Source organism: Morus notabilis, unplaced genomic scaffold, assembly GCF_000414095.1.
Source record: "Morus notabilis unplaced genomic scaffold, ASM41409v2 Scaffold207, whole genome shotgun sequence".
NCBI classification, from domain to species: Eukaryota; Viridiplantae; Streptophyta; class Magnoliopsida; order Rosales; family Moraceae; genus Morus; species Morus notabilis.
This window is the reverse complement of record NW_010365952.1, coordinates 64746-76947: the sequence shown is the minus strand read 5'-3', so window position 1 is coordinate 76947 and position 12202 is coordinate 64746. Positions and strand designations below refer to the sequence as shown.

The window sequence follows — 12202 nt, the reverse complement described above, 5'->3', positions numbered from 1 at the left end:
CGTTTAACTTTTTTTGTTATAATTAAAAATTATCACATAAAGTCGCATCTCAACTCAAATTAAATACTTAAATCGGCGAATTGAACGATTATTTATTTGAGGGACAATGTTTCCCTAAGCTTCTAATAAAAAGTTCATAACCATTCCATTCTGTTCAATCTTTGGCCCTTTTTTCCTTTTTTATATGAAAAAACAAAACAAAATCAGTACAATAAAAAATTCAAAAAAATCTGAACGACGGCTTCCTACGTTTATATTTTGATTGAATTCATGTGTTGTGTTATTAGAATTTTCTCATATGTACTTATGCCGTAAATTAAAAAGTTTCCAAAATCCTTCCATAGTTTCATAAAATTTTGATTTTATTTTTCCCTAAAAGAAAGTGTTTCATTTCATTTTCCATTTTTTTTAGTAAGATCTTATTTCCCAAATTTAATCTTATGGGAACAGCGCCAATTTATGCTTTAGAGACAACTTTTATTCATAAAATAGATTTTTAAAATGTAGAAAAAGAAGAATGGATATTGAGAAAATATACTTAATTAAAAGGGTGATAAAAATAAATAGGTTAAGGTGTATAATTAGATAGTAAACTGATGGGTGTAAATTCAGATTTACAGTAAATTAACATTTTAAAAATGTCCCTAATTAAAAAAGAAATGAAATATTAAAATTTACTATGGACTCTCTCTTCACGCTTTCTCTATCTCCTCACTCTCTACGCTGTAAATCAAGATTTACGACTAAACACAATATGTGTTCTAATAGTAAATATTAAATTTACATGATAAATATAAGATTTACGAAAGAACAAAAATTATATTCTGATGGTAAATATTAGAAAATTTGAAAATACACACAAAATGTAGGGATTTAAGGGGACAATTTATGTTTGTTAATTGGCTTAAAGAGGAAAAATTTAAATTTTAACAGATAAAGTGAGAGTTTTAAAAATTTAAAAAATAAAGTGAGAATGACCTTAGGGCACTAGTGAGATTAATCATTTTTCCTAAAGTCAATTTGGGTTTGAGATATCCAATAGGAGTAATCAACCATCATTGACTTGGCGTTTGTCATTCCCACACCAGATCCGGACGCTAGAATCTCCGTAAACAAACACTAACCTTCCAAACCTAAACGTCGTCGTTTCACTTCCTACAACCGATTTACCATTCTCCTTTGCTTTCATGGACGTGGCGCCGAGAAAGAAGAAGAAGAAGAAGATATAACTCAAGGTCTCAAATCTCTGCAAAACCCTCGCAGAATTTAGATATAATCCTCGTTTTCGATTCGTACTTCATCGGATTCCCGAGTATCGAGGTCAAGGAATGACGGAGGTGGCGAGCTCGGTCGTGCACGAAGTGCTAGGCCGGAGAGCCCTGGACGTGGACCAGCCGATCATCGACTACATCGTCAACGTCCTCGCCGACGAGGACTTCGACTTTGGCGTCGACGGCGACGGCGCTTTCGAAGCCCTCGGTGAGCTCCTTGTTGCCGCCGGTTGCGTCACCGACTTCTCCGAGTGTCGCTCTGTGAGTTTCTTCCTTTTTCTTCGCTTTTGGGTAGATTTTCATCCAATTAGGGCTAGAGATTACTTATACATGCTGTTGTTAAATTAAATTTAGGAGAATTAGGGATTTAGGATTTCTGTCACTGCCAAAACATTTAATTCAAAGAGGCTAATTGGTGCAAATTTATGTTATGGCGTTTGTGTTGAGTTCTTCGAAACTAGTTTTTTTTTTTTTTTTATTGTTTATTATTCAATTAGGGATTATAGATTGCTTATCTATATTCTTGTTGGATTAAATTTAGGAAAATCAGGGATCTTGTCGTTTAATTCTGGTTGATGATTAGGATTTCTGGGCTGCTAAACCATTTTATTTGGTCTAATGAAGTGTTTATTTATTTCAATGAGAGTAATTGGTGGAACCGTGGAAGTTTATGCTATAGCTTTGTGTTGAGTTTGTGAAACTAGTTTTTTTTTTTTTTGTTTTTTTGTCATATATAATTTTTTTTTTCATTTTCTAATAGGTGTGCAGCACATTATCTGAAAAGTTCGGGAAGCATGGGCTAGTGAAAATCAAACCAACCGTGCGTAGCCTTGCGACCCCCTTTAGAATGGATGATGGAATGGATGAGGAGCAAGCTCCAAAAAAGAAAGCTGAGGTTTTTGATGGTCCTGTTCTGTCTGAGCGTGATAAAGCAAAGCTAGAAAGGAAAAAGAGGAAGGATGAGCGCCAAAGAGAGGTAAAGAATCACTGGCAAGATATCTTCAATTGTATTTAAGGTTTTTCTTGAGCTGGGTCACTACTAATTTTCATTATCAACATAGCAAAACATGGGCTAGTTTTGTTTTACCTTCTAAAGTTTTTATCTTTGATTATATAGGCTCAATTCCAAATGCATTTAGCGGAAATGGAAGCAGCTAGAGCAGGGATGCCGGTTGTATGTGTGAATCATGATAATAGTGGTGGACCAGTAGTCAAGGACATTCATATGGAGAATTTCAATGTTTCTGTTGGTGGTCGTGATCTCATTGTCGATGGGTTACTCACGCTTTCGTATGGACGGCACTATGGTTAGTTTGTTTTTTGTTGCATTGAAATACTCTTCATTCCATCTTCATATGTGGGGAAATGAACTTTTGGAATGAGACTCAAATGAGAGGTGGAATATCTCTTAGCTAATCAACTAATTAGCCTTTTGTTTTGAATAGCAAATGGAGAGGGCTAAAACAAAATCCCTATCTCATTAAAAAAAAATCCCTTTCTATTTCTTTCAACTCTTTTTTTCGCACTGAGAAGTACTATTAAGAACAAAGAGATCGAGGATTATTGAAATGGTAAAGAATATGTATTTTCTTAAAGCTTTTTGATTTTAAAATTTCTGCTTACTATGCATTGAATGGCTATACGTTTATTAAACTTGGAATTTTATTTTTTATTTTTTTCCCTTTTAACTATTCATACAATCCATGGGCCTGTTGGGTTTGTCAGTGCTATATAGGAAAAAAAAAATTTCCAACTGGCTTGCTAGTGAGACTCTTAACTTTTACTATATTGTGGAGTACCTTTTATATGTAATCAGGAATGATGAATTCAAAGTTTGTGTCTTGTATAATATGTTAAAATTCAATTCTTCCAGGTCTTGTCGGAAGAAATGGTACAGGGAAAACAACGTTCCTTAGGCACATGGCTCTGCACGCCATTGATGGCATTCCTCCAAACTGCCAAATATTGCATGTGGAACAAGAAGTTGTTGGCGATGATACAACAGCTCTGCAGTGTGTTCTTAACTCTGATCTTGAGAGAACCCAGCTTTTGCAAGAAGAAGCTCGTCTTCTTGCTCGACAAGTAAATATATATTTATTTCAGATTTGTGTTTGATGTGTCACTCAGTTATCTAGTTTAGTTTACCTTTTCTTCCCCCGCCTCGTTTGATGTTTTCATTCTCCACTTGTCCTAATAAATCATTGTTACTTCAAGAGAGAACTGGACTTGGATGATGACAAAGGCACTGGAGGAACTGAAAAAGATGCCATTTCACAAAGGCTTGAGGAGGTATACAAACGGCTTCAGCTCATTGATGCAGATTCTGCTGAGTCCCATGCGGCTGCCATTCTTGCTGTAAGTTTTGTTTTGTCTGCAATCTGCATTCATGACTTTAAAGTGTTTTCTTAACTTGGTATCCCTAGATTATTGGGTGGATTTTTCTTCAGCTCTAGCTGAGATTCATAGTTATCATGAAACGATGTTATTGGGATATTATCAACTCGTCACCTGAAAAGGACATGAAGATAGCTGACTCTGGAGAACAGAAAATGTAATTAGGGTGTTAGTTTTGGTGAATGAGTACCTTTTGTTTTGAAGGATAAATTGAAAGGAGGGGATGAATGGTTGCAAGATTGTAGTGACCTGATGTATTACTTAAGAAAAGAAGGGGGCCAGTGACAGATGAACCATGCAGTGCAAGCATGTCGGATGCCTTCTGTCATAATGTCGCATAAAAATGTGTCCGGTTTAACAATGACCGATCTGCTGAATTTCCTCTTAGTTGAGGAAGCTTCTTTGCTTCTCTTTAGATGCGCTCTTATCCTTTTAGTTTACTCATTTTTTGATAGGTATCCTCTCGATCCATAATTTTTACAGGGTCTCAGTTTCTCTCCCGAAATGCAACATAAGGCAACGAAAACATTTTCTGGAGGATGGAGAATGAGAATAGCTCTTGCTCGTGCCCTGTTCGTAGAGCCTGATGTATTGCTACTTGATGAACCTACGGTGCGTTGTGTGCACTACTAGTACTTTCTAGTATTTATATTTTAACCTATACACATTTTGCATACGCTTTTTAGATTTTCTCTTTGTAATTTATAAAAAAATGCTTTGGTTTGACGTGTACATCGCACTCTTTTCTTTTGTTTCCATTTCTATAATGTCAGAACCATCTTGATCTTCATGCTGTTCTATGGCTGGAATCCCACCTGTTGAAATGGCCAAAAACAATCATAGTTGTTTCTCATGCCAGAGAATTCTTGAACACGGTAATATACCTCTCATTTTTCTCCTGTGGTTTTATCATGTAATAATTTTTAATCTATAATGTGCTTGTTGAAACATTTTGTTATGTCTCACTCAAAGTTCCCTGCTTCTTCTGTAGGTGGTCACTGATATTCTTCACCTACACGGGCAGAAACTGACTGCTTATAAGGGGAATTATGATACATTTGAGAGGACACGAGAGGAACAGATGAAGAATCAACAGAAAGCTTTTGAAGCAAATGAACGTGCAAGAGCTCATATGCAGGTTTCATTTTCTCATCTCAATGTTTATTCTTGTGAGGTCTTGGTTCATGTTAAACTTTGCCCCCATTATAGGTCATTTCGACCTTTCTGAAGTGCTTTGCATCGACACTTCAGTGTGGTCAGGCCATAATAATTGTCAAAGACAGTCCGTGTTAATCTTTAAAGTCGTGGCCTGGTAATCCGGGTTTATGTCGTGTATAGTCCATGAGTATTTTGTTTTGGTACTTTGCTGCTACACTTCTCTCACTTACCTCCAACGCCTTCCACTTTTTTATCAATTCTTTTGAGGGTTCTTTCTTGTATTGAGCTTTCTATTTAAAGGCCTTGTTCTTTTCACAACTTAAACCACAACTCAAACTTTTTTCTACAGTGTTTTCTCTCATAAAAATTCAAATTCAACTTTTTGCTAGTGTTTTTTCTCACATGCAAAGTTTGAGTTGTGAATTTTTTTTGCAAATAATTATGCCTTTTACAAGTTAAACCAATTATCTTCTTATTGACATTTTCCTCTGTTGTCGCCTTGTCCCCCCTCTGCCCCTCTTTTTTCTCAACAATCTGGTGTTTCTATAACTCATGTTTGACCTGCAATTGGTTTTGTCAAAACTGCAGTCCTTTGTTGATAAGTTCCGCTACAATGCAAAGAGAGCATCTCTTGTTCAGTCGAGAATCAAGGTATTTTGCTTTTCATTGCCTTGCTGCTTTAATTGACTACTTTAGATGTTCTTAGGCCCATGATCACCGTTCAGATATGGTTAATTTGACCAGTTTTCGGTTTTCATATAGTATTTTGTATTGTTATGATTTGTAAATCAATTACCATCACTCTTTTCCCCCTGACTTATAGGCACTGGAGCGGATGGGTTATGTGGATGAAGTTGTTAATGACCCCGAGTAAGCAGGACTATCTCTTTGCAGTCAATTCAGAATTTTGATACTCTCTTGCCATATATATATATATATATATATATTCCCCTTTTTAGGTTATGCTTTATTAATGTGTAGTTGGCCTTTTTATGTGCAGCTATAAGTTTGAGTTCCCAACTCCAGATGACAGGCCAGGCCCCCCCATTATAAGTTTCAGGTTTGCAGCTCATGTTGCTGAGTATTTATTTATCCATCTGTTGATGCCTTTTGGGTTTTTCCAGTGTCATTGAAAGGCCACAGTTGTCATTATTTTCTATTTCCGCATGTGGTTAAGATTTATGTTTCTTGCTTCATTTTTGTTGTAGTAATGTCTTTTCTCTGATTCAAACATATTCTCTCTTAATCTTTTTCTGGTTTAAGATAGCCTTTTCATACTTTTGTTTCTTATTATTGTTTTCTATTCCCATATCTTCACCGGATCATACTGTTTCATGTGATTGCAGTGATGCATCATTTGGTTATCCTGGTGGACCCATAATGTTTAAGAACTTGAATTTTGGAATTGACCTAGACAGCCGCATTGCAAGTAAGGAAGCTAGTCCGAGTGAAATCTTTTTTCTCCCCATGCTAAATTATTTATGAATGCAGTTAGCAGTATGCAATTTTTCCACTTAATGTTCAATGCATAAACTTGTCAATTTGCATTTTTTAAGATCTATAAATCTCTTAATGTCTCTTGTTTGTTGTTTTGTTTGTTTTCTTCTTATTTTTTGTTTTGTTTTTATTTTTTATTTTATTTATTTATTTATTTTTTGCACTAATGAGATAACTTGGCATTTTCCTTTGACTTCTTCCTAATGTTGGCGTTGTCCGTATGGATTTCCAAAACATTTTACAGTGGTTGGGCCAAATGGCATTGGCAAATCGACAATACTCAAACTAATTGCAGGGGAGCTACAACCAACCTCTGGGACAGTATTCCGCTCTGCTAAGGTATAGCTCATTTTTCCTTGAATTACCTGTACTCGTTCACAATATTAAAATTAGTAGCTTTAGTATCATTTGAGATTTTATTGACATGTCAATATGTTGATATCCACTTTATTTGTTAATACTTGTTCATACAAAAGGATTGCTGGACTCATCATTAATTTATTTCCATATATTATGCAAGCTAAATTTGTGTCATCTTCACTGCAGATCTGGAGTTTTATGCTTTAATCTGATACTCTTGTTACTCATACAGGTTCGTATTGCGGTGTTCAGTCAGCATCACGTTGATGGGCTAGACTTATCTTCAAATCCACTTTTGTATATGATGCGATGCTACCCAGTAAGTTCTTGGTGCATCTACTTAAAATTTCCCACTTTAAACGATTATGCGATACTGCTGGACAAATTACTCATGCGAAGGTTCCTTCTTGCAGGGTGTGCCTGAACAGAAGCTTCGAGCCCACCTAGGTTCTCTCGGGGTTACTGGAAATCTTGCGCTTCAGCCAATGTACACTTTGTCTGGTATGTTCTTTCTTATTCATGTCTGCACATTATAGCTTAAAGTCGATGTTAGATACAAGTGGCTGGGTTGTAAGGTTTGAACGCTCGCTAAAAGAGTAGGCAGACCTTATGCTGATATCAGGTGCCAGCCAATTTTTGACAATGATCAATTATCTATGGCTTCATTGCTTTATTCTCAACTGGGATGCATATTCAATTCCTCTTACTGGTACATTAGGTGGTCAGAAGAGCAGAGTTGCGTTCGCGAAGATAACTTTTAGGAAACCACACATAATATTGCTTGATGAGCCGTCCAATCACTTGGTAAGTTGATTTGCCCCCCTCTATGAATCTTCTGTTTATTTATCTTTTATAGAAAGAATCTTATATTTATTTGTTTATCATTTATGGTTTTGGACTGGTGATAATTCAACGACGTGATTATCGTGGTTGAACAGCATGGTTAACTTAGCCCTTCAAATTTTTTTTTTTTTTTTTTTTTTTTTTTTTTTTTTTTTTTTGAGAAAAGTGGAACTTTGGGATACATACATATAGGAGAAGGTAACTAGTCTAGGAATCTCAGTTTGCATATTGACGCACAAGAAGTTTAGCCTGCAGGCTCGATCCTCTCAGTAAAGAAGCTTGCTATCGTCAAATTATCATTATTATTATTTTGAGTTCGAGACTTTCAGAAAATTACAGGAGTCTAATTAGTTTTTCTTTTTAGTTATCAAACGAACAATACTGTCTTCGTCTATTGAAATTTGTCTCATATGCCAGTTGTTTTTGAAAATGTAGGACTTGGATGCTGTGGAGGCACTTATTCAAGGACTCGTATTGTTCCAAGGAGGTGTTCTCATGGTATATTAATTCCATTCTCCACAAATTTTATTTCTACCCAAGAAACAGGCAAACTAGTTTTGTTCTGTGTTTTGTTTTGTTTTTTTTCTTTTTTTGACATTCCATTTTGATATTGCATTCAAATTGGATATTTCTTCTGGATTGCAGGTTAGTCATGATGAGCATCTAATATCTGGGAGTGTGGAGGAGCTGTGGGTGGTATCACAAGGTAAGGTGGCTCCATTCCATGGAACTTTCCACGATTACAAGAAGATACTCCATTCCTCTTAAAACAAACTTACTGCGGGAAACGACAACGGCTTGAGCACCGACGTGCATGCTACGTAATTTTGGAACTTGTGCCAAGTCAATCATCTGAGGAATTTCATCTCTTCTGGAAATTGTCTTAAAGTGTAGTTTGGGTTCTGCAGCGTAAAAGTTTTCCAACTTATATATTGATTGCTGAATGCTGACGAATGTTTGTTTTTTTTATAGAACTCATTCAACATATTTGGAAGTTTATACCGGACACAAATGGTGAATGTGCTGTGCCATTTTGCATATATCATTTGATTATTAGATTATTTATCCGCGTTTAGCTCACTAGTTCGAATATAGCATTTCTTGTCAAGGCCGAGCACAAGTAGCGTGCTCTGCTGTGCTTGGATAACTAAAAAATTTCTGTTGATGGTGAAAAATAAATTAATGAATTAACAAGATTTGCGGTGTAATAAATGCAGAAAAACGTGATTAAAAAGCAATAAAAGCAAGAACACAAAGGATTTATAGTGGTTCTTTCTCTATGTGAGAGTTATGTGAGGAGTAGAAAAGTCACTAATCAGAGAGTTACATGCTCTTTTTGTTCTTAATGAGACTTGGGGGATTTTTGACCTATAATCTCCCTTTTTATATTGCTTTTGGCTGCCTCTCTTAATTTTTCTTTTTAATTTAGGGATAATTTCCTGATCTTTTAGGATAATTTTTTAAAAGATCGATATTACATTTAATTAAGACGGTTTTTTTATTTAAATTTAATATATTTAAAATATAAATAATGACTTATTGAGCAATTCCGCGGATGCTATCTTCTCCGTAGCCTCGACATCGTAAGCGGACTATTAAGCTTGTCTTCCCGATAACATTCCAAAAGCCTCGGCTCTAAGATGATGGATTGATGACGTGGCATTAAGGCTAAACTGTCATGGGCTTTAATTGGGATTTTAGGCCTCATTTTTTGGTCTCCATTTTAACTCCACAATGATTTTGAAAAATAGTAGAAAATAAGCTAATATGAAAAGCTTAAAAACGTATATAAGTTAATTTTTAGTTATAGAAATTAATAGACCACAATTTGTCAAGTTATGATTTATAACCAGATAAGTTATGGATAAACTTGTCAAGTTATGGTTCATAGCCAGACAAGTTATAGACAATTATGGATAATAATTTGTTAAGTTATAGTTCATAATCAGACAAGTTATGGACGAAAATAGTAATTTGGCCCATTTATTAACTTATGTAAACTATTGGCCTATTAATTTTAATTCATCTCAAGTCTTAGCATATTTCTCTCTTTCTCTCGTGATTTTTAGGCCCCTTTATTGGTCTCCATTTTAACTCCACAATAATTTATGTCATTTTTCTCAGCTTTTTTTAGTAACGTTTTTCTCATGTTTAACTACATTTTTACATTTTTGTGTTTGGTTTTTTTCCTAGTTCCCAAACAGCTCAATGCACAAGTGTTAGGTCTCCCTTAGAGTCCCACATTATTGAAAGTTTACGAACAAAGTCTATACAATAAAGCCGAACGGCAGCAAAGTAAAAAACGACCAATACCCGATAAACGACGGCTAATCAAAATCGGTGAAACGACTATCGAATGGCGACAAGAAAAAACTGAATGGACAATCAACGTTGTGTGGAATCACTATTAGATCAGGAAAGAATTATTGTGGATAGAAAACAACTAAAATTAAAAAGTTAAATAAAGGAGAAAAAAATTTACACGGAAAAGATACGCCAGAAAATGAGTAAAAATGGTTAGAGACTGGTTGCGCATCCGGGGAATTGAACCCCGGGCAGTACCGTGGGAGGGTACTATGATACCACTACACCTCGTCGTATCAACAACAACAAAAATATCTCTATTTCCAGATAAGATTATCTTAAAAAAGGTGCAGCCTATTCTTATTCTTATTGTTATCGTTATTAATAGTATGTTTGATATGTGGACATGTACAGTGATCCAATTTACTTTATTGATAGGGTCAAAATGGCCCATATTAGATCTTGGTTAAGGTTTATGTTGTCTCTTCCATATGTAATTACAATCTAAATACAATAAAAATAATTATACGAACATCGCTATCTTTTTATAAAAACACAACTTGTCACCACATATTCCACATAATTAAAAAAAATCTCCCTTTAGACGCCGACCACTACTCTCGGACCCTCGGCGGTGTAACTTCGATGTCGTCGACGGAACAATAAAAGATAAAAAAATTGTAAAAAAAAAATCAAACAATTCACAAAAGTTCCTCCAATCTGATGTTATTCAATACAAAGATCAAAATAATCCTAAAATTGAACTTATTTCAACATTACTAACAAACATCAAACTAATATCCAAACTATTGTTAAAAAAAAAAACTAATTAACCAAACTAAGTCGCTGCTACTATATGCACAAATTGATTTCATAAACCAAAAAGCAAACCAATACCCATATTCTTGTTGGGCTCTTTTGCAGCGGACTCGCTGACGTTGAGGGTGCGACATTCGTAGCCTCTTCCAATTAGTCTAAGTGGATTGGTTGTCAGTTATGAAGGCGAGTCTGGTAGTTGGAGGGCACCTGACAGATGAACAAATAGAGGCCTTCAAGTTACCATTTGTGAATTTCAGAGTTATGCGTGCCTGAAAGGGTAGTCTTTGCGGTCGATGATGTTGGCCCCAGCTGGGTTGGGCTAGACCTAAGTGACCTTGAGGAAATCGGTTTTGAGGGCAACACACGTTACGATTTTAACTCCGTAAATGTGTAAACTTGTAACACCCTGAAGAATTAATCGAGATTAATTAAGATAGTTAAGAATTATTAGTGTGCCTAATCTGGATTTATTAATTGGTTTCGATTAATAAATATTTCTAACGTGTAATTTAGATAATTCTAAGGTATTTAAATATTCTCAGTAATTTTTATTTTAACCCAGAAGTGTGTATGAGCGCATTTCTGGACTGTTTCCTTTAAATGTCAGTACCTGTCTATTTCCTTTTCTTTTTTCTTTTTCTTTTCTCCCTTTTCTTTCTTTTTCTTTTCCTTCCTTCCCGTGCACCCTTCTCTCTCACTCTCTCGTTCTCTCTCACACACACACACACACATACACACACACACACTCTCTCTCTCTTTCTCTCCCGTTTTTGCTTCAAATCAACTGGATTTCGAACCAAAGGAAAGTTTCAAGAAGTTTCAACATCAAGAGAAGGATTCAAGGTAAGATTTCTGAAAAACCTCTCTTAAAATCCTAAGTTTTCGGATTTAAAACTCATTTTTGGTTTGAAATAGATTTTGATGGTTTTTGAGTAAAACTAGGGTAGAAATTGGAGATCTTGGGTTCTTTGGACTTGTTTTAGGACCTAGAACCTATATCTAGTGGTTGTCCCTTGAAATATTTTGATTTAGGACTGGATTTGCAGGTTTTCGAACTGATTTTCGTGAGTTTTCTCGCACTGGAGTTCTTCACCGGTCGACCGATGCGGTCGACCGGACTACACTGAGGCCACCGGTCGACCGGATTACACACCACCGGTCAACCGGTGGTGATGCACTGTTCTGTCACCGGTCGACCGGTTGACACGGGGTTTGACCCTGTTTGGCCTGAAATTGTTGTTTTGACCCATGTTTTCAGGGAGAACCCAAATTAACTTCATTTGGGGACTTGAGATAAATGGATTAGCAACTTAATCCTTGATTTGAGATTAAAAACCCTTGGAATGATAATTTGAAACATGAAAATGGATTAGGGCACACTAATAGGAAATTCTTGGTTGGAAATTGAGATTGGATTGCTTTAGGAATGAGAATTGTATCAGTGATCGCTGAGGATTCAGACTGAAGGGGCTTGAGGAAGCGAAAGCCAGAAAAAGACAACGCTAGTCCCAGGTTTGATAGTGTGAGGTAGGATTTCTATCCCTTTTCCTTGTGAG

General features: G+C 35.8%; 1 protein-coding gene across 1 annotated transcript; it reads left to right on the top strand.

Annotated features, from left to right (window-relative positions):
• Window positions 1–1203: 1203 nt before the first annotated feature.
• Window positions 1204–8606, top strand: LOC21391207 (ABC transporter F family member 3). The gene is made up of 18 exons (XM_010108953.2): window positions 1204–1532; window positions 2032–2247; window positions 2389–2578; window positions 3145–3353; window positions 3486–3626; window positions 4149–4277; window positions 4439–4540; window positions 4657–4803; window positions 5412–5474; window positions 5647–5693; window positions 5824–5883; window positions 6170–6252; window positions 6565–6659; window positions 6913–6999; window positions 7094–7181; window positions 7399–7484; window positions 7959–8021; window positions 8169–8606. The coding sequence occupies exons 1-18, from the start codon at window positions 1329–1331 to the stop codon at window positions 8289–8291; spliced, it is 2133 nt and encodes a 710-aa protein (XP_010107255.1). The 5' UTR covers window positions 1204–1328; the 3' UTR covers window positions 8292–8606.
• Window positions 8607–12202: the final 3596 nt, after the last annotated feature.